Source organism: Nelumbo lutea, chromosome 1 (genome assembly GCF_056320005.1).
Source record: "Nelumbo lutea isolate HS-2025 chromosome 1, American lotus-T2T, whole genome shotgun sequence".
NCBI classification, from domain to species: domain Eukaryota; kingdom Viridiplantae; phylum Streptophyta; class Magnoliopsida; order Proteales; family Nelumbonaceae; genus Nelumbo; species Nelumbo lutea.
Genome location: NC_142684.1, coordinates 184,191,621 through 184,214,196, shown reverse-complemented (window position 1 = coordinate 184,214,196; position 22,576 = coordinate 184,191,621). Strand labels below are relative to the sequence as shown.

General features: G+C 40.8%; 1 protein-coding gene across 1 annotated transcript in view; it reads left to right on the top strand.

Moving 5' to 3' along the window:
• The window catches only part of PKP-BETA1 (plastidic pyruvate kinase beta subunit 1), a 102,953-nt gene that overhangs the window by 33,033 nt on the left and 47,344 nt on the right, over positions 1–22,576 (top strand). The window contains exons 4-6 of the mRNA XM_088961379.1: positions 20,233–20,367; positions 20,520–20,630; positions 20,764–20,852. Coding sequence (XP_088817505.1) covers positions 20,233–20,367; positions 20,520–20,630; positions 20,764–20,852 — 335 coding nt within the window. The remainder of the gene's footprint in view (positions 1–20,232; positions 20,368–20,519; positions 20,631–20,763; positions 20,853–22,576) is intronic.

The window sequence follows — 22,576 nt, the reverse complement described above, 5'->3', positions numbered from 1 at the left end:
TCTTAAATTCTGTACATAAAGGCAATCTTTAAGTACAAGTGATCATTCTCTAAAAAACAATTCTACGGTTCCGATGGCCGCAGCTGCAACGCTTGCAGAAGTTCCCAAGAAGAGCGTCACCTCTTCCTCATTCAGTCTTCTGCTTATTCTGGAACCCTGCAATGTGTTACATGCATGAGTCGAAGCCCTAGAGTCAATACACCAGGAAACAGAAGTAACCAACAAATTGGTTTTTATGACACAGGATTCGGGATTACTTTTCTTGGATTCCAGGTAGGCAGGACAGTTCCTTCTCCAGTGGTCGGTTTGGTGACAATGGTGATAGGCATCGAATTCCTTGTCCTTCTTCTGTCTGTTCGATTTGTTGCCCTTTTTCTGGGGTCTCTTCTTGGACCTCCTCTTCTTGCCACGCTTGCTTGCTTCCATAAGCATGGCAATAGACTCATCCTTACGAATCAGTTCTTCAGCTCGTTGCAACATATTGCTGAGCTTTTGTAGGCTGACATTCATCTTATCCATGTTATAATTCATGACAAACTGATTGTAGGGCGGAGGTAAAGAATTTAGAATGGCGTCTACCTTGGTGACGTGGTCTTGCCTGGACCCTAGGGCCTCCAGCTCGTTTATGTATCCCATCATCTGAAGACAATGGTTAGGCACTTGCTGTCCCTTGGTCATTTGAGCGGTCATGAACTGCTTCAAGACTTTCTGCCAAGTAGAACGATTTTGCTCTTTGTACATAGTTTTCAGACTGTCCAATGTCTTTGGCCAGTTCGATCTGATCGAATTGCCTCTGTATTGAATTGTCCAGAGAAGCTATGATATAGCAGTGGGCCAGGGAGTTCTTTTCCTCCCACTCAAGGTAGTTCCTTCTGCGGGCCTCAGAAGCCCGATCACCCGGACGCTCCGGGGCGGGGTTTTTAGCAACTTTATCCAATTTTTCAGAAATTAGTACCAGCATAAGGTTATGGTACCAGTCAGTGTAATTAGGGCCTTTAAGTTTGTTGTCATCAAGAAGATTGGCGAATTGTTCGTTAGCCATTTTCTGGTAAAATAGCAAGACGTCAGTCCACAACCTAATTTGATTCATGTCATCTACATAGGTATGGCTTTTAATGTATGTCCCATTTCAATTTGTTCATCATCGGGACTTCCCTCCTATCTGAGTGACGGAGACATCGACAATTATGTCTCTTGGAAATGTGGGAAACCACATAGGGTGCATGGAGCCAGTTGTTTTAGTTGCATAACCCCATCACCTTTCTGTAAAGGATCATATCCACCCATCACATGAGCTTTCCCTTTGGCCTCTGTCAAACAAGGTTCATAGCCGTTTACGGGTAAACCTTTCTGTCCAGTGAGTGCTCACCCATCATATTCGACCACGCCAAGGTACCGTGAGAGAGTTCTCATTTTCTGGTGAAGCCCCTCCCACATCGGTCTATGACGTCCCTATCATCGTATGAAACAATCCAACAGATCCAACAGCATATCAGTTGGCCCATTTTCTGGTGCTTCCCCTCATCACTTGAAGGACCCGTCTTCATGCTAATGACGGAAGGCCTTTAGAGAGTCCATCATATGGATCTCCCTATCACATGCACTCATATTTCAGGAGGGAACAAGTTACGCCCTAGTTTTAGGTCAAAGTTGAGTGGCTCCCACTAGCTTTCATAAAACCAGATTTCTAGTGGCCCAAATCGGCTAGGGTTTTCGCACATGTCCTTTTCAGGGGTGTGGGGTCCATCACGAAGGGAAGGTAATCCAATGACCATAAGGGACACCATGGCAATGATGTGCATTCAGCCATGGTGTGCACAAGAGCCACTATCATTATCAGCATGGGCTAAGTGCTTATGGTCCATGAACGCAGCACATCACACATCCATACATCACATGCAAGAAGAATTGGTCCAATCAATTAAATATCTGTAAAGCCCATTTTTAAAATCCATTTAAAGTCCATACTGTTAACATTTAATATTATCTAGGTATATGGGCTGAATAGCAGTTAGCAGTTCGGTCCATATAGCTTTCATGCGAATGGTGGGCTTCTGCAGTTTTAACAATTTAAAACTGGGCCTTTACAGGTTGGGCCGAATTAATACCTACAATTAAACATCAATCCCTGACCCAAAAGAGGGAGAAATCAGGACTGAAATCCGCCCCACTGAACCCTAGATTCGGTCCAAATCTGGTTTGAATTGGTATGGGTTTGATTTTTAATTCAAGATTAATGATATGAAATTAAATACTGATAAAGAAAAACACAAATCAGTCAAGTAGGGCTGTTCGCACACTCCATCTTGCAAACAGAGGTTAATTCATAGTTTGCAGTTTCACAAACTGCAAATCGCAGATAGCGATTTTCATATCTCCGAATTCTCCTTCCAGCGCCGCCAACTTTGATCCAAAATAATACAGAAATAGAAAAACCTAAAAAAATTATTTACAGACCAATTGTAAAGAATGAACAAGAATATGCAAATCGCAGATATCCACGTGCCAAGAAAAGATCTCGATCTCCATTGTACGAACAACCCATAAATCAAGAAAATTATAAAGAACCATTCCATATAAAATTCAGATTTATGCAAAATTTAATTCTAGATCATTCGCCCATATTTATGGGAGCAATTTCCCAAAAAACTGAATCTGCGCAAATAGGGTAGAACGCCTTCTGCCCATTTGCGTAGGTTCAAATCTGAACAATTTTGATTCAAGATTTGAACCATGGCTCTAATACCAATGAAGGAATGGAAAGATCCATAGTATGGACGCTTGGATAAAGCGGAATAGAATGGGAAAATTTCGAAAATTTCTTTCATTCCTACAACTGGGAATCACATTCCTTTTTTTAGAAAATTAATTTTCAAGGATCAATCTTGAATCAAGAACCGAACCAGATCTGAACAAAACAGTAGGAGAGGGAAATACCTGATGCGGAGAATTAGTTTCCCTCAACGAAGGTGTTCACGCCCAGAAAAGTCACCAAAGACTGCTCCCATTGAAGATGGTGCAATGTAGGATGGAGCAAAATCAACAACGTTCATCACAAGAACTGGATCCTTCGCAAGAACCGACTGGACGACAGGTGAGCACAACTTCTTTTCAAATATTTCACAAGGAATTGAAATCAAGAACGTTTCTTGATGTTAGACAGTTTTGTATGCCTTAGCTTCAATCTGATTTGATGTACTTTTGATATTTAGTGTAAATAAATAAAGTGCATGTTCGATTCATGTTGTATGGTATGATTCTGTGTAAGACCTTAAAACTGGACACTTAATGAGACTCGTGTTAGTTTTAAATGTTCACAGCCATTGGATAAGTCTGGGGAGATTTATCCTGCCAAGGCTGATACTGGTGTCCACCAAGTGTTGGGATGGCCTGTCTCGGCCACCAAGGTAAGACCCAAGGCTCGTGCAGTATGGGATTACTCGAATCCTTGAACCGGACCAAATTTCCAGTATTGCTCTAGACCTTAGAGATAGATGGGCAAAACTGGAAAGTTACACCTGACCCCTAGACTCGATTATGACACTTCATTAGATGTCGGACTTGGCTATCTTTGATATGCCAATCAGTGAGATCCTTAGCGGGGGTCAAAACTTGGGCATGTTGGGGCAGTCTAAGAATTCATCTGAGTAGGTGATCATAGTGACAGGATCAGCCCCTTTGTCGGACAAAGGTAATGATCGAGAATGCAGTCTCTCTGATGGAAACCAAATTGCTGGCAGTTGATTTTAATCGTTGGAATTTTGTTTTTTGCAAAATTTATATATATGATATATATTTAAGGATGGTTTCAAAATGTTTGCAAATGGTTTTAATTCCCGGGATCCATGTGAGTAGAGAGTGCAACACTGTTCCTTGCAGCGGAGGGAGATGTCCTTTCTTATCGGGCAGTGCTTGATCATTATGGGTTGAGAGGTTAAGTGTAAGGCCATTTAGGATAATACCTGATGGGTTAATCTTGCACCTGCCCACAATCCCTGGGTTTTTATAAGATGGCTTGGCCTAGGGATCACTTAGTGTAAGTGTTGGGCCAATAGGGTCCATGTGATGGGATCAGCGGTTCACTGGGCTTCTCAGTGAATTCGGCTAGGCCTTGTAATAAAGGTTGGGCCGAACCCATGTGGCTGGTGTGTAGATCAATGCTTGGGTCCCACGCCATACAAAGAAGCCCAACCGGGCAGCAGATTGGAAATCAATTGAGCACTGATTATTTAATGGGCCAAAAGCTCATTTCGGACTGGGCTAATATGATCACCCACTTAAGGGGAGGATCTGAGATTAGGATTAGCAAAATGATTGGGCCTTTAACCTAATCCACTCCAGGAGACCAAATTCGAATCATATTTGAATATGGTAATCTCCTGATAAGATCAAGAGTAAGCTAACCTAATCTACAGATAGGATTAAGATCATTCCCTATCCAGATACTGATTTGGATTGGGATAATTCCTAATGGGATTAGGAGATTTCTTAATCAAAAAGAAAGAGAAGTCCCAAGAGGATTAATAGAATTCAAACCTAGGATTTTGAGCAAAAAAAACTTACTGCGAATTGAGATAGGATCTCATACACTCCAGAGAGAAGAGAAGCAATCTTCGCCATCTTCTCTCAGTAGTTCTCCTCCAACTGCCGCCATTCTTTGAAAAGATTCGATCTTTGAAGAAAATAAATCAAGAAATCAGTTCTTGATATCAGTTTTGCAGAAGGAACTGAAAAGATTCGGTGCTCAGTGTTTCCAGAGGATTTTTGTGAAGGATTCAGTGTGTAGGACGCACTCTGCTGGTTCCGTTTCACACATTGCTGTGTCATCTTCAGCAGGAGCGGATCTTGGTGTCCTTTTTGGGCGTGAACACCAACTTTGGGAGATACTGCTTCTCTCGATCAGGTATAATTCCTCCTTTGTCTTTTGGTTCAGATCTGGTTCGATTATGGTTCAAGTAGGATCCTTGAATATTGCATTCTAAATTTAGGGAATATGATTCCCAGCTGGAAGGTAGAAAGATTTTTGAAATTCGCCCACCCATTCCGCAACCTTTATGGCTTCCATACGATGGATCCTATCATTCTTTCACTTGATGACTCCTACGTGAGTGGAGACGAACTGCTAATGGTGGCGACAGGGAGAAATTGGCACAGTCTCACTGTATGCTGATTCTCTCTTCTGTGTTGTATCTGTATCTCAGATGAGTGTGTTTTTAGGCTGCCGCCCCCTCCTCCTTTTATAACCCTAAAGGGATCGGCTCCTAATCCCATTAGGAGGTGTAGATCCCTTTAAGTGATAAGGTAGAGTCCTTATTTAATCTGCAGATCATGATCAACCCTCCTAATTTGATTAGGAGTTTTCAAATCTGGACTCTTACTGAGTGGATAGGGACTTTCCCTTATCCTTTAAGGCTGGTCCATATCTCAGATTTGCCCCATTCAAGCCAATCTAATTAGCCCAGCTCGTATTGGGCTTTTGGCCCATTAAGTGTATGTGCTCACTTAAGCCTTCCAAATTGCTGCCTAGTTGGGCTTTCTCTGTATGACGTGGAACCCAAACGTTGATCTACACATTAGCCACGAGGGTGTGGCCCAGCCTCTGTCACAAGGCCTAGCCGAATTCACTGGAAAGCCTAATGAACCCCTTGAGCCCATCATATGGACTCTATGGGCCCAACACTTACACTAAGTGGTCATTGGGCCATACCACCTTGTAACACCCAAGGACTGTGGGCAGATGCAAGATTAGCCCATCAGGTTTAACAGTCAATGGCCTTACACTTAACCTCTCGACCCATAATGATCAAACACTGCCCGACAAGGGAGGACCTCTCCCCCGATTGCAAGGTATAGTGCTGCACTCTCCTCTTACATGGACCCCGGGGATTAAAACCTTTTGCAAACAATTTTGGAAACCTATAAATATATTTTGCAAAACAAAATTTCAATGATTGAAATCAACTGCCGGCAGTTTTGGTTTCCATCAGAGAGAGTGCATTTCCTTGATCATTACCTTTGTCCGACAGAGGGGCTGATCTTGTCACTATGATCACCCACTCAGATGGGTTCATGAACCATCTCAACATACCCAGGTTTTGACCCCCTCTAAGGGTCTCACTGATTGGCATATCAAAGATGGCCCAATCCGCCACCCAGTGCGGTACCATAATCAAGTCTAGGGGTCAGGTGTAACATTCTAGTTTTGCTCACTAATCGCCAAGGTCCAGGGCAAGACTGGAATTCTGGTTTGGTTCAAGGTCTCAAGCTGATCCCACACTGTATGTACCTCGGATCTCACCCTGGTGGCAGAGACAGGCCACCCCAACCGACTTGGCAGCACATCAGTGTCAGTCTTATCAGGGTAGGTCTCCCCAGACCGACCCACTAGCTGTGAACGTTCTAAACCAACACAAGTCTCATAAGTGTCCGGTTTTAAGGGTATTACATAGAAACACACCACATAACATGAATCAAATATGCACTTTATTCATTTACAATAAATGTCATAAGTACATCAAACTTATTGGAGCTAAGGGCATACAAAACTGTCTAACAGTAGGATCCTTGAATCCTGATTCTAAAATCAGGGAATGCGATTCCTAGTTGGAAGGTAGGTAGGAAATTTTTGAAATTCGCCCACCCATTCTGCAACAGTTTTGGCGTCCATACGATGGATTCTACCGTCCCTTTCAGTTCCAGAGACTCGTAGGGTGACTCTTGTATTTGTCTATGACCAGGCCTGGTATTGCTTATGCAATGGGTGTCCTTAGTTAGTTCATGCACGATCCTAGGACAACTCACTTTGAAGCTGCAGAGAGGATCCTCAAATACCTTAAGAAGTTTCTCGGAGCTAGTTTGTTCCAGAAAAAAAGGTCACTTAAAGGTGGAAGCATATACTGATGCCGATTGGAGAGAAGCAGTCGATGACCGGAAGTCTACCTGTGGGTATTATGCCTTTGTAGGAGGAAACCTGGTCACATGGAGAAGTAAAAAACGAAGTGTGGTGGCTAGATCTAGTGCTGAAACAGAATATAGAGCGATGTCTCATGGGGTTGCTGAAATCATGTGGATAAGAAATCTATTAGGTGAATTGGGTTTTGTAGTGAACAATCCTATGTCACTCTACTGTGATAATAAAGCTGCCATCAATATTGCTGCTAATCCAGTCATGCATGATAGGACGTTGAAGTGGACAAGCATTTTATTAGAGAGAAACTTGTAAATGGAGAAGTGTGTACTCCATATGTCAGCTCAGAAGAACAACTTGTAGATATCTTCACCAAAGGTCTTCATCATGTGCGGAACAATGATTTGTGTGACACGTTGGGCATGATTGACATCTATGCTCCAACTTGAGGGGGAGTGTTGAAATAATTTAGTTATTTGTGTTAGGGTTTGTTTGGCTAGTTAAAGCGATTTTTATTTCTGTTATTTCTGTTATTGTACTCACTTATAGCAGAGGCACGGGGGTCTTTTCCCTTCTTATTTCTGCCGCCTTGTATAATATAATAAAAGCTGGCGCCGCTAGCATGGTTCTATTTGCTCCAAACTTTTTCTTCTTCCTTTCTTCCTTCTCCTTTCTCTCTTCTTTCATTCTCTTCTCTACTTTCTCATATTTCAATCGGATTTATTGTCAAGACCCTTCCCATCAATAGGGGTGGAGGTAGGTTTGGCACCAAGCTTCCCAGTCTCAATGAGAAGGTCCAACACATACTTTCACTAAGAGATGAAAATGCCTTCATTAGATCTAACTACCTCAATGCCTAAGAAATATCGCAACTCTCCCAAATATTTAACCTTGAACTCAGAGTTAAGGAAACACTTGAAATCATGAATTTCTTATGTATCAGTGCTTGTAAAAACAATGCCATCCACATATACAATGAGGAAGGTGACTTGAGAAGCCTTCTCTTCATAAATAGAGCAACCCAAAATTTATCAAGCCAAGCATGTGGGGACTACGTAAGTCATAAAGAGATTTGTTCAATCTCAACACCTTACCTTGCATCTCCTTACCATACATTCTAGGGGGAAGGGAGACATATACCTCTTCAGTTAAATCACCATTCAATAAGGCATTCTTAACATCAAATTGATAAAGGGGCTAGTCATAACTCATTGCTAAAGACAACAAAACTCTTACAGATGTCATCTTAGCCATCGGAGAGAAGGCCTCCATATAATCAATCCCATATACTTGAGTATAGCCTTTGGAAACAAGGCAGACCTTATACCTCTCAATCTGACCATCAACATGATACTTTATAGTGTAAACCCATTTACATTCAACAAACTCCTTCATAGTAGGTAAGTCTATAATATCCTAAGTATTGTTCTTACAAAGTGCTTCTATCTTAGCCCTCATAACATCCTTCCATTCTGGTTTAGACAAGGCTTTTGATACACTCATAGGGATAGGTTGAGCTGAAATGGAGACTAGGAAGGAATAGTAGGAAGGGGACAACAAATTGTAAGAAAGGTGTTTGGAAATGCAATGAGTGGTATGCTACCTCTTACTCTTTCTTACTACAATGGGTAGGCCAAGGTCAAGGAAGGAAGGTACTAGTGATGATGGTATAGGACCTATCCTCTCTTCAATGATTGGAAGTGTTGAAGGCTCATTTAGAGATGCGGGAACAAGTTGTGCATGCCTTTGCCTTTGCCGTTGGTACCACCTCTGAAGAATAGGATGTGTAGTGAACACAAGAGGACCGGGAGGAGGTGGAGAAGTAGGGATGGGGAGCCAGGAGAAGTGGATGACTCAACCAAAGGGACCAAAGGAGTTGAAGAAGGGCTAACACAAGATTTAACATGTGCTGGAAAGGGAAGGGACAAAGTGTTGGACAATTTTGCATGCCCTTAGCTTCAATCAGAATGATGTACTTTATGAGTTTATTGTAAATGAATAAAAGTGCATATTTGATTCATGTTCCCTTGGTATGTTTCTGTGTAATACCCTTAAACTAGACACTTAATGAGACTCGTGTTAGTTTAGAATGTTCACAGCCAGTGGGTCGGTCTGGGGAGACTTATCCTGACAAGGCTGACACTGTTGTGCCACCAAGTCGGTTGGGGTGGCCTGTCTCAACTGCCAGGGTGAGACCCTAGGCACATACAGTGTAGGATTAATTGAATCTTTGAACCGGACCAGATTTCTAGTATTGCCCTGGACCTTGGAGATTGATGGGCAAAACTGGAAAGTTACACCCGACCCCTAGACTCGATTATGATACTGCACTAGGTGTCGGATTGGGCTGTCTTTGATGTACTAATCAGTGAGATCCTTAGCAGGGGTCAAAACCTGGGTATATTGGGACAGTCTGAGAATTCATCTGAGTGGGTGATCATAGTGACAGGATCAACACCTTTGTCGGACAAAGGTAATGATCGGGGATGCACTCTCACTGATGGAAACCAAGACTGCCGGCAGCCGATTTCAATCGTTGAGATTTGTTTTGCAAAGTTTATTTTATATGAGATATAAAAGTATATATATTATGGTTTCTATAATGTTTGTAAAATGTTTTAATTCATGGGATCCATATAAGTAGAGAGTGCAACATTGTTCCTTGCAGCCGAGGGAGATGTCCTCTCTTGTCTGGCAGTGTTTGATCATTATGGCCTGAGAGGTTAAGTGTAAGACCATTGAGGATAATACCTAATGGGCTAATCTTGCATCTGCCCACAGTCCCTGGGTGTTACAAGGTGGCTTGGCCCAGGGACCACTTAGGGTAAGTGTTGGGCCCATAGAGCCCATTTGATGGGTTTCAGGGGGTGCACTATCTATAACAGTGTATTCGGCCAGGCCTTGTAACAAAGGCTGGGCCGAACTCATATGGCTGATGTGTAGATCAATGCTTGGGTCCCACGCCATACAAGGAAGCCCAATTGGGCAGCAGTTAGGAAGGTTAAGTGAGCATATAAGCTTTGTAGAGAAGATGGGCCGAATGACCCATAGGTTGTTTAATCTTTCTTGTTATTTATGTTTCTTTTCTGTAATGGGCCTTATTCTGGGCGCATCCTATCCATATTAAGTTCTTTGTAAATTCTTGCCCACCTAAGGGCCTCCTTGTAATTATTCAAATATATCTTAATAAAAGAATGTTAGGGTGTTGAGAGAGACTAGGTTCGAAACTCTCATTCTCAGACCCTCATTGCTGAACTCTCAAGCTCTCCTCTCTTCAATTTTCTTCATGGTATCAGAGCATATCTGAACCTGAATATCACAAGGCTGGAAGCTTAGTCACATACTGCCTGATTCTTGGAGGTCAGTGGACGAGCCCAAGACTAGAAACTCTTGGGGAAGGGGTTCGGTGGCCAGGAAGAATCAGAGAAAAAAAAAGGTGAAGAAGGGGAACAACTCGGTTCTGTTTTTGAAGCTCGACTGTGTTTGGACTGTTGAAGCTCGAACTGTAAGTTGTGCTCAGTTTTCTGCTATGAAGTTCGACTGTGTTTGGACTATTGAAGCTCGATTGTGTTTGGACTGGTTGTTCTGTTTTTGAAGCTCGACTGTATTTGGACTGTTGAAGCTCGAACTGTAAGTTGTGCTCAGTTTCTGGTTGTTCTGTATTATCTTCGACTGTGTTTGGACTGTTGAAGTGTCCGAAAACCCTAGCTGTTTTGTACTACCTTTGACTGCATTAAATCTAGTTTAACCCAGAAATTTCTGTGCTGTTTTTTCTCTTCTTCTTGGACTGTTAAAACCTACCGAAACATCCTTGTAACAAGGTTGTGTATTGTTACTCATATTTTGGCTGTTTTAAGGGGCTGTACAAACTGTTTTTTGGGGTCTTTTCTCTTCCTTGACAGTGGGGCTGTCTCTATTGCCCACACTGTGTTTGTGAAAAGGCCTGTTCAGCAATACCGATTGGTATTTACTCTTCTTGGCTGAGTGCACAGTGCCTAGGAGTTTCTGATTACTTTTGAAGGTTGAACTCAGTATATTGTCTTCTTGTGGTCGGCTGAACTCTGTTTAGAGTGTTTACATGATGTACTCCTTAGAGTTTGAAAACAAAAATGGTGCTGAATATGGACTGGTTCAGGAAACTCTAAATGATTCCTTATTGATTGTGACCACAGTCAAACTAGATGAAACTAATTATCTGGCATGGTCACAATCAGCAAAGATTCATGTTTGTGGTAGAGGAAAGTGGGGATTTATTTATGGGAGTAAGAAGGCTCGCCCAGAAGATGATCCATCCTACGAAAAGTGGATGCAAGAAAATTACACTGTCATTGGGTGGCTTGTGAACTCAATGCAGCCGCAAATCAGCCAACACTACCTATGGATGAATTCAGCAAAAGAAATTTGGGATAGTGTTGCGGAAACCTATTCACAAAAACTCAATGTGGCCCGGGCATATAAATTGAGAAGTGATGTAAAAAATTTAAGACAAGGGGAGAAACCTCTTGTTGTATATTTCTCAACCCTGAAGTCCTTATGGCAAGAGATTGACCTAATAGAAGTTGTACCTTGGGACACCACCAATGATGCAGAGACCTACAAAAAATTGGTTGAAAGGAACATGGTATTTGAGTTCTTAACTGGACTAAACCTAGAATATGACATCACAAAACAGAATATTCTTTCCAAGGAGTGTGTTTCTTTGTCACAAGTCTATGCATTGATGAGTAGTGAAGAGAGCAAAAGGGTTGTTCAGGTTCAAGGGGTTGATATGAATGATCACTTTGCCAATATGGGGATTAAACCCAAAGGGAATGTTGGAACTTCGAGTGGCATAGGAAAGAAAGAAGTTATATGTGAGTACTGCAAGAAGTCAAAACACACCAAAGATAAGTGCTGGAAACTACATCCTAATCTTGTTCCCAGTCGGTTTCAGAAAAAGTATGATAGTAAAAGATCAGGAAGTGTAAATGTAGTTGCCGGGCTAGATAGTGAAGAAATGTCTGCTTCTGCACAGTTGACAACCATGAGAGCAGAATATGAAAAGTTTGGGAAGATGATCAGTCAGCTGAGTGATGTGACCTCTTCTTCCAACCCTTCAGGCAATTCTTCTGCTGTTTCAACATTTGCTCATTCAGGTATAAGGGCTTTTGCCAATCATGCTACTACTTCAGGTAATTTCAAGATCCCTTGGATTATTGACTCAGGTGCTTCTGACCATATGACCAATCTTTCTATCCTATTTGTTTCATATGACTTGCTCCTTGGACGTGATAAAATCACTTTAGCTGATGGTTCACTTGCTTCTATCTCTGGTAAGGGAACCATCAAGGCTACGGATTCCTTGTTCCTACCTTCTGCCCTTCATGTACCTAAACTAAATACAAATTTGTTGTCTGTAAGCAGTTTAACTAAGTCACTAAACTGTTGTGTAATCTTCTTTCCTTCCTACTGTGTTTTTTAGGATCTGGAGTCTCAGAAGGTGATTGGGAGTGGCCATGAGGCGAACGGAATATACCTGCTTGATACCCCGGAACAATGCACTGATCATCTTGGGAATGTTGCTCTTGGATCTGTTTCTTCAGAGTCTATTAGTCGGATTATGTTGTGTCATCGTCGTTTTGGTCATCTGTCTTTTTCTGCCTTGAGTCATCTTTTCCCTGAACTTTTTAAGTGAATTAGTTTGTCTAGTCTTCATTGTGAGTCTTGTGAATTGTCAAAGCATTGTAGAAACAATTATCCTTTGAGTAATAAAAGATCTTCTTTTCCTTTTAATATTGTGCACTCTGATGTGTGGGGGCCTTACCACTTACCCTCAATGGGTGGCTATAAATATTTTATCCTGTTTATTGATGATTTTTCTCCGTTCACTTGGATATATTCCTGATGAAATCCCGTGATGAAGTTCCAAGACTTGTAAGACAATTTCATGAATTTGTTTTAACCCAATTCGATACCAGGATTAAAATCTTTAGATATGACAATGCAAAAGAATACTTTGAGAAAAACCTATCCTGCTATCTCTCTGACATGGGGGTTATTCATCCAAGCTCATGTGCTTGGACCCCAGAACATAATGGGGTTACTGAGAGGAAAAATAGGCATATTGTTGAAGTTGCAAGAAGTATCTTATTTGCCTCACATGTTCCTACCAGGTTTTGGGGTGATGTTGTTCTTACTGCTACCTATCTTATAAACCGTATGCCATCCAGGGTTTTGGGGTTTAAATCTCCCTTCAATCTTCTTTATCTAGACAAGGACCTTTTTCTTGTTCCTATTCGTGTCTTTGGCATAAATTTGAACCCAAAGCTCAAAAGTGTATCTTCCTTGGTTATTCCCCCACACAGAAGGATTATTGTTGTTTTGATCCAAAGTCTGGCAATCGGTATGTCTCAATGGATGTCACGTTTGATGAGCTTTCCCCCTTTTATGGTTTCTCTCCAGAAGGACATTGTCCACAGGGGGAGGATTTGTCACAGGTGTTTGCTCTTCCTCTTCCCGTCCCTGTTGAGTCTCTTGATGTGTCTGCTTCTCCTTCAAATGCATCAAGGGTGGATCAGTCGTTCCTTTCTCCTTGTCCCAGTACTCTACCTCCTCGTCCTATCCTCAATCCTAAGGTGTATCAAAGGCAAAGATCTAGAAATGTGTAGGTTGTTTCTCCTACAACACATGGGCCTCATACACTTTCAGTCATAGAAGAGACAACAGGTACTGTTTCAGCATCTTTGGATTCATCCTTCTTTGATCTTGATATTCCAATTGTTGTTAGGAAAGGAAAACGGAAGTGCACTACACACTGCATTTTTTAGCACCCTTCTTATAGTTTGCTTTCACCTCCATACTTTGCCTATCTCTCTTCTGTTGCTTCTCATCTTATTCCCAGGTCTATGTCAGAAGCTCTTAAGATTCCAGAGTGGAGGGATGCAATGAGATCTGAAATCGATGCCCTATACAAGAATGACACATGGGAAGTGGTGGATTTGCCTGAAGGGAAGGATCCGGTCGGTTGCAAGTGGGTATTTACTATCTAATACCAAGCTGATGGCACTATTGAAAGGTACAAGGCCAAGCTGGTTGCAAAAGGCTATACACAGACGTATGGGATTGATTATTTAGAGACCTTTGCACCTTTTGCCAAGATGACATCTGTGAGGGTTCTTCTATCTTTATCTGCTCACTTTGACTGGCCCCTTTATCAATTGGATGTGAAGAATGCATTTCTGAATGGTGAATTACACGAGGAGGTTTATATGTCTCTTCCTCCAGGGATGTATGGAATTGATATGAAAGGGAAGGTATGCAGATTGAAGAAATCTCTTTATGGACTAAAACGGTTCCTTAGAGCATGGTTTGAGAGACTTATAACAGCACTTGTTAACTTTGGTTATGTGCAGACACAGTCCGATCATACTCTTTTTATGAAGAGGAGTGGACCTCTGGCAGTATACCTCATTGTGTATGTAGATGATATTGTAGTGACTGGTAATGATGTTTTAGTAATTCATGATCTAAAATCTTTTCTCCATGCAGAGTTTGAGATTAAACATTTGGGGGACTTGAGATACTTTCTTGGTATAGAAGTGGCTCGATCCAAGGATGGGATTCTTATCTCCCAAAGGAAGTATGTTCTTGACTTGCTCTTCGAGACTGGAAAGATGGGTGTTAGACCAGTTGCTACTCCTATTGATATGAGTCATAAACTCTCAGTCTTAGAAGGGACATTGTTAGAAGACAAAGGAATCTTTCAGAGACTTCTTGGGAAACTTTTGTATCCATGCATGACTCGGCCAGATATTGCTTATGCAGTCAGTTGCATTAGCCAATTCATGCATGCGCCCCGAGACACTCATATGGCAGCAGTAGTGAGAATCCTATGTTATTTGAAGGGCTCCCCAGGAAAAGGTATTCTGTTTTCTAAGCATGGTCATATGAAACTTGAAGCCTACACCGATGCTGACTGGGCCGGAAACATTGATGACAGAAGATCTACTTCTGGGTATTGCAGCTTGGTGGCTTGTAATGTTGTTTCTTGGAGAAGCAAGAAACAATCGGTTGTTGCTCGGTCCTCTGCTGAAGCAGAATACAGGGCCATGGCACATGGAGTTTCTGAATTATTATGGCTAAAACCATTGATGGAAGAACTTGGAGTTGAATATGACAAGCCAATGATGTTGTACTGTGATAATCAGGCTGCCATCAACATTGCTCACAACCCAGTGCAACATGATAGAACCAAGCATATTGAAGTTGATCTACACTTCATTAGGGAAAGGATCTCTTCGGGTGAAGTGTGTCTTCCATTCATCACATCTGAAGGACAGTTGGCAGATTTTCTCACAAAAGGCATTCCCAAGGCAAAACTTCAGCATGGTACCAGCAAGCTTGGCATGCTTGACATCTATACTCAGCTTGAGGGGGAGTGTAGAGAAGATGGGCCGAATGGCCCATAGGTTGTTTATTCTTTCTTGTTATTTATGTTTCTTTTTTGTAATGGGCCTTATTCTGGGCCCATTCTGTCTATATTAATTTCTTTGTAAATTCTTGCCCACCTAAGGGCCACCTTGTAATTATTCAAATACGTCTTAATAAAAGAATGTTAGGGTGTTAAGAGAGAGTAGGTTCGAAACTCTCATTCTCAGACCCTCATTGCTGAACTCTCAAGCTCTCCTCTCTTCAGTTTTCTTCAAGCTTAATGGGCCTAAAGCCCATTTCGAACTGGACTTATTTAATAAGTTGAATATGGGCGAATTCTGAGATGGATCGGCAGATAGGATAGGGTCTTAACCCTATCCACTCAGAAAGTCCAGATCTGAATATGATTCAGATCTAGAAGCCTTCTAATGAGATTAGGAGAGGGCTGATCTAATCTGCAGATAAGATAAGGGTTTATCCTTATCACCTAAAGAGAGGTCTGATCCAAATATGATTTGGGTCAGCAGCTCCTAATTGGATTAGTAGCTGATTTTTTAGGGTTAGAAAACAGGAGGGGGCGGCAACTTTTAGAACAACACATAATCAGATTCTCTTCAGAGCTGAAATCAGAGAAGAAAGATTTCTGCAATCCCTGCAAAAGATCTTTCTTGCCGCTTCCTTCTTGTAGCCGTCAGACATCCAGTTCGATCTCCAGTTGTGGGAGAAGTCAAGATTCGATCTTGACATTAGTTCTTTGAGAAAGAATTGATAGGAAGTTGTGCTCACGTGTCATCTTGTTGTTTCTTGCGAAGGACATTTCTTGGAGAAGAATACTGTTGATTCTGCTCCATCCTACACTACGCCATCTTCAGTGAGAGCAGTCTTTGGATCCTTCCTTGGGCGCCATCTTCAGTGGGAGCAGTCTTTGGAGTAGTCGTTGGGAGATGCTTTTTCTCTGTATCAGGTATAATCCTCTCCTACTTCTTTTGGTTCAGATCTGGTTCAGTTTATGGTTCAAGATTGATCATTGAAAATATGATTTTCTAAATAGGGAATGCGATTCCCAGTTGAAAGGGAGAGAATTTTTTTTTGAAATTCGCCCCTTTATTCCGCAAGATTTGGGCGTCCGTACGATGGATCTCTCATCCCTTCACATAGGTGAAGAGGTAGATTCTAAATGATTGATAATACAACCAAACTTCTTATATTCAGCCCTGATGGCTGCAAGTTGTTCCCCTATAGACTTCTCATCATACGACCTCTTTTCACTCTCGAAGGAGGTGGCCTCATTGGCATTACCATCCTTTCCATTCCCACTCTTTCTACCATTGTTATTCTTAAACCTAGTCGGTTGGAGCTCTAGATGTAGCTTCCAACAGGTATCCTTCATGTGGTTTGGCTTCTTGTAGTCACACACAACCTCCTTAGTAATACCTTTTGCTTCATCCCAACATTAGCAAAATGATTTATTGGTACTTCTAGAATCTGAACTTGTCTTATACTTTCCTCACTATTGACCATAGCATTAGCCTGAGAAAGGGTCACTTCATCTTTTGCTAAAACATTCTATCTCACTATTATAATATTTAGGGTCGAGTCCGGTGAACTCAAAGACCCACTTCTTGTCCACGAGTTTTTTATGAGTTTCAGCATCCTTTGTGCACCCCCATTCAACTGTTTCTGTCAAATCAATTTTTTGCTAGAGAGACTTCAGCATTGAGAAGGGCACAACTAAGGGCTTCTCCCCTTGTCTTAAATTATTCACATCATTCTTTAATTTAAAAGACATACGTTCAACTTTTGTGAGATCTCCTTAACACTATCCCATACCTCCTTAGTAGTATCTACCCATTGGTTATGCTGATTGATACGAGGTTGCATAGAATTAACCAACCAATTTACAATTGTGTAGTTTTCTTGAATCCACCTCTCATAAGTAGGATCGTCCTCCTTAGGTTTTGCCACTCCCAGTGATGAACCCCCATTTTCCTCTATTACAGACATGGATTTTTTATATACTGAGACCATGCCAAATAGTTGATCTCCAAATAGGTCAACAAACTTTCTTTTAAGCCCCAAGTGCAAGCATCAAACTATCTCTAGAATCCTTAGTTTGATTTCTCCAATCAGCTAGGGTTTTTGGGAATCTCCAAGAACCTGTCTTGGGCTTCAATCTGAATGTGTAATCTTCTCTAGAAAACTCTCCCAACTAGGCAAATTTTCTAGTCAATCAACAACTTAATTCTCCATATACACTGTGGATGTGCCTAAGAAAAGAAAAACAGGAAGTGGTGACCTGCTCTGATACCAAGATGAAATCTAAACTAGCAACAATTCTGAATTTAGAGAAGAAAGAAAAGGAGAAGAAAGAAGAGGTTCAGGAGAAAGAGGAAGAATGGGGAAGAAAAGGGAGGAGGAAGAGAGCTTGATTGTATCTCTCCCCAGTCTCTTAATCATATTTTATTAGAATTGATTCTAATGAAATGTACAATTACAAGGGTGCCCCTGGTAGGGTGGGCCATGGCTAAATTGATAACAATGAAAAACAAAGAAAATAGGCCCACAACTAAGGCCCATTAACTAATAAATAGGAAGAAGTAATAGATCCAATAAGAAAGAAGATACTCAGGCCCATTCGGTCCATCATCTCTATAAATCCTCACCTAGAACTTGCCCTTACAGCCTCTAAATAATAGGTTTCATGGAAGATAGAAAGGAAATTATAGGATTTTTTTTTAAACCACACAATTTACAACTAATGGTTAATATGCGGTATGTAATATGTTGTGAGGGTTTGTGGTGGAGAGAAAATGGTCTTCACTGCTTTAGCTTACTCGGTGGGTTTTGATCATTTGGTGAGTCTAGTGATGTCACCTCCACAATGATAATTTACATTTATCAACCATTGAACTTATTTTGGCAGAAACAAAGATATTTCAACCAAATCAAAGTTATGTGGATATTATTTTGAATGTCAATGTATCTTCATCTTGTATGGTCACTAATGAATATTTAATAGTTCTGTATGTTCCAATCTGTCAATGATTAGCATAAAATTTTGTTTTCCCTAATGCTTTACTCAAGATGAAAAAGCTTTATGCCATTTCATAGATTCTGCAGAATTTCCCATTTTAAAGGATCCAAACTATAATTTGAAATTATGGACCTTGATAATGATTATGAGTCTAATTGTCAATGATTCATGGGTTGAATGGTAATGGTTGGGATGCTAAAATTGCTCCCAACTCTTTCTCAGCTTCTCTTTGGAAAGTTATTCCTGAAGTCTACCCTACTTTTCTTAATTCCATTAGGTTTGATGTGGGAAGGGGAGATAAAGTAAGGTTCAGGGAAGACTTGTGGTGAGTGACCAATTCCCAGACCTCTTTGCTGTCTCTACTTTTAAGGGAGAAACTGTGTCTAGGCTATTGATAAAAAAAAAAAAAGAAAGAAAAAAAACACTATGTCTAGGCTGGTAACTTCTTCCCCAACTGGTTTAAATTGGGACCTGGGCTCTAAAAAAGGTTTTACGGATAATGAATTTCTTTCCTTGGTCCACCTACTTGACTTGTTTGGGCAAGTATTCCTAGATCCTTCTCTTGAGGTCTCTAGAGTTTGGTCAACATCACCGGATTGTCTCTTTACCTTCTTTTTTCAAAATCCTTGCTTCGCCTAACCCTCAAAGGGTGGACTTCCCAGTGAAAGAAATTTGGAGTAAGTCTATCCCACCTAAAATACAAGCTTTTTGTTGGGAAATTTTCCTTGGTAAGGTAAACACTTATGACTTGCTATAGAGAAGAAGGCTTTATGCTTGCCTTTCTCCTCATTGGTGTTTCTTATGTAGGAACAATGGAGAGGTCCTATCTCATTTGCTAATCTCCTATCTCTTTGTGAATCAAATTTGGGAGTTTGTTTGTTCTCTTTTTGGTTGTAGGTGAGCCCTCCCTCAAAATGTGGTGGGACTGTTTAATCCCAACCTTTTGGGGCAACCAAAGAAAAAAGGGAAGGTACTCGGAGAGCCACTAAAGCAGTAATTTGTTGAGTGGTTTGGGAAGAAGGAAACAACAGGATCTCTGAAAAAACAGGTCTCTGGAGGAAATGATAGACAGCATAAAGTTAAAGGTGGCATTATGGGTAAAGACATTGGATAGCTTCCAATTATTCTCAGTCACTGACATTAAAAGAGCTTGGAATGTAATAGTAGTCTTCTATAGAAAAAGATGGAGCAAGAGTGGACTGGAAACTTTGGAAAGCAATAAAGTCAAGTTGAATTTTGACGGGAGTTCAAATATGAAACCCAGGGATGGCTGGAATAGGACTATAGAAGGGGAAATCAGAAATTCTGAAGGGAGGATTTTGGCCTTATTTTTAGGGCCAATTGGTTGAGGAAGTTCCTTGAAGGGTGAATTGTGGGCACTGCTACAAGGTCTCTGGTTGGTAAAGCAGTTGGGCTTTAGATGGATTGAGGTGGAAGGGGATTCAAAAGTAGTTATCACATGGGAAAATTGCAACAGACGTACTCCATGGATTCTCAAACAGGTGATAGGGGAAGTGGAAAATCTTGTTATGGATATAGAGGCTGAATTTAAGTGGGTTAGAAGAAGTGCAAATGGATTAGCTGATTCCCTTGCCAAACAAAGGGTTATGAGGCGACAATTGTTTTGGGCTTCTATGTAATCAGGGTTTGAAAAATGGGGATGACTTTTCTGTCATCAAAGTTGTATTAACTACATCTTTAATTGAATCTAATAATGCAAATATATTTTCTGATGATAAAAAAATTGTAAATATCTTTCCATCCATTTCTTGGGGCTTTAAGAGATATCTTCCATTAGATGTTTGACTTCCAAAATTTCTAAAACTGTAAGTGGTCTTTGATGATTTGGCACAACTGACACTGATTTGAGTTGCTTCCTTAGGGGGAATGATGTCATTAATGGTGAAGTCCAAAACAGAAGATTCGGTGAAATGTGAAGTTGTTGATGGTGGGGAACTTAAGTCAAGGCGGCATCTGAATGTTCGGGGGAAAAGTGCTACACTGCCATCCATCACTGGTAGGACCTCAGAGCATAATATCCTTCAAAGGTTTACGCAATATTCACGTTTGATTTTGTTTCATCCTTCTTAATGGATGCTTTTTAATGAAACAATTGAAGCTTCTATTGCTGTTCAAATGCAGATAACAGTTTGCTTTGATTTACTGCAGAAAAAGACTGGGATGATATTAAGTTTGGGGTGGATAATAAAGTAGATTTCTATGCTGTTTCCTTTGTCAAAGATGCAAAAGTGGTCCATGAATTGAAGGATTTTCTGCGAAGTAAATATATAGCATGAAAATTTATTTTGAAATTAAGCGCTTAAAACTGATCAATTGTTATTATTACTTTTGGTATTTTCTATTTTCACTACAAGTCTTATTAGTTGTGGTTCCTCCCCTATTGTATTTACAGGTTGTGGTGCAGACATACATGTGATTGTTAAAATTGAAAGTGCAGACTCTATACCAAATCTTCATTCAATTATTACTGCATCCGATGGGGTAATTACCTAAACCTTTCAATTTTTGTCCTTCATTTTTTAAGTTTAGCAATTTCTAAAATAATTGTAAATTTCACTGGTTGAGTACTGTAAATAAATCTGATTTGGCCCCATTGTAGAAGTTATAATTGTTTTACATATACATTTTGACGCAATAACACTCCAATCAACCTAGTTGTTATTGTACATTCAGCTGTTTATCTTTGGACCAACTTGGTTCCAATACTTGTGTGCTGGTTTTCAAGGGGTTTGGGGAGTGGTGCATGGACGTGGTCCACGTGGACATGGACATGGACATGAGAATCAGAAACCAATGTGTGTCTGGAAGTCTGATTTGGCAAGATGAAAAAACAGTCTTGCAGTGCATCTTGTGCCTCTCCCTTTGGGATGCTTGTAACAGTGCCTATCATTATTGTTTTCAATGAAATTTAAAGATCTATAACTTATAAAAAAACCATAGACTTTCAGACATGTCTCTGGACAAGCATAAGACCATTAAAATACTCATATTTTCTTGAATTTTAACATTATAATCCTATAGAATTTTTCTTTTAAAATCTTGCCCTTTGTTATTTAATAGCATTTTGTTGGAAAAATGCCATTCAATGTGTACATAGCTGTTCATTTACATCAAATAAATGTCCCCCTACAATCCATGGAGTGTTGGTGTCCAATGCATGCCTGACATGGACAGTTCATCCATTAGGAGAATCCATGCAACACTGGTTTGGGGTTCATATTTGCTATTGCAACATGTTTATGCCCCTTTTGATGGACTTTAAATCCAGTTTTGGGTTGGTAGTCATTTCAAATCAGATAATTTTAAGGGTTTTGTTCCCATCCTGAATGTTGGTTCGGCTGTCTTAATTTGTATGTTTATCTTTGTTGGGTCTTAAGTCATTAGTTATTGGGCCTAATCTTATTTAGTGTTTATTTTGACTAGGTGTCCCATCACTAATCAGGGGCATTCTTGTCTATTTATGTAACATTATGTAATGTCCTTATATATAGTAGATTAGGGCTGGCTGAGGATTATTCTGCCGCCCATCTCATATCTTCCTCTTCTTCCTCTTCTTCTCTCATTCGACAGCCCTATTTCAGCAAACATGGTATCAGAGCACTAATCTTTCGACTGGTTACAGTAGTCGCCTCTTCTTCTACTCACAGTTAACTCTCTTATCTTTCTTTTTGGTTGCTGCAAAGAAACCCTAGGGTTGGTCGTAGAACACAGCTAGACCTACATCTAGGGTTTCCCTTGGTTGTAGGGCCCAAGGGGAGGTAGACCCAGAGGCTGATGCCCTAATAGACGCAGTACAACAGATTGTAGCCATTCGGCTAAGATAGATCTGTGTAGAACAGATCTAGGCGGAAGGACTAATCTCAGCAGTCCTAGAACTGTTCGTGGGTGAGGTTATAACCTGCGATAGCAGTGCTTAGCACACAATAGAAGCCAACACAGCAAGTTGCAGGCTGCGGCAGCAGTGATTAGAACACAGCACAGCAGAAGGTAGCACAACAGAGTATAATCTGTGATAGTAGTAATTAGGGCACAGTGTGCAGTGTAGTACTCGGTGTTTCAGCTCTGTGTCAGGTTCTCAGGACTGAGTTTACAGTGCAGCAAGTTCCGTAAGTGTGAAACAGTTCACTATATATTGTGTTTACAGTTTTGACATTTACGAGTAAGTGAAGATGTCTCCCATATTCGGGGAAGTGTCTTCTAGAGAT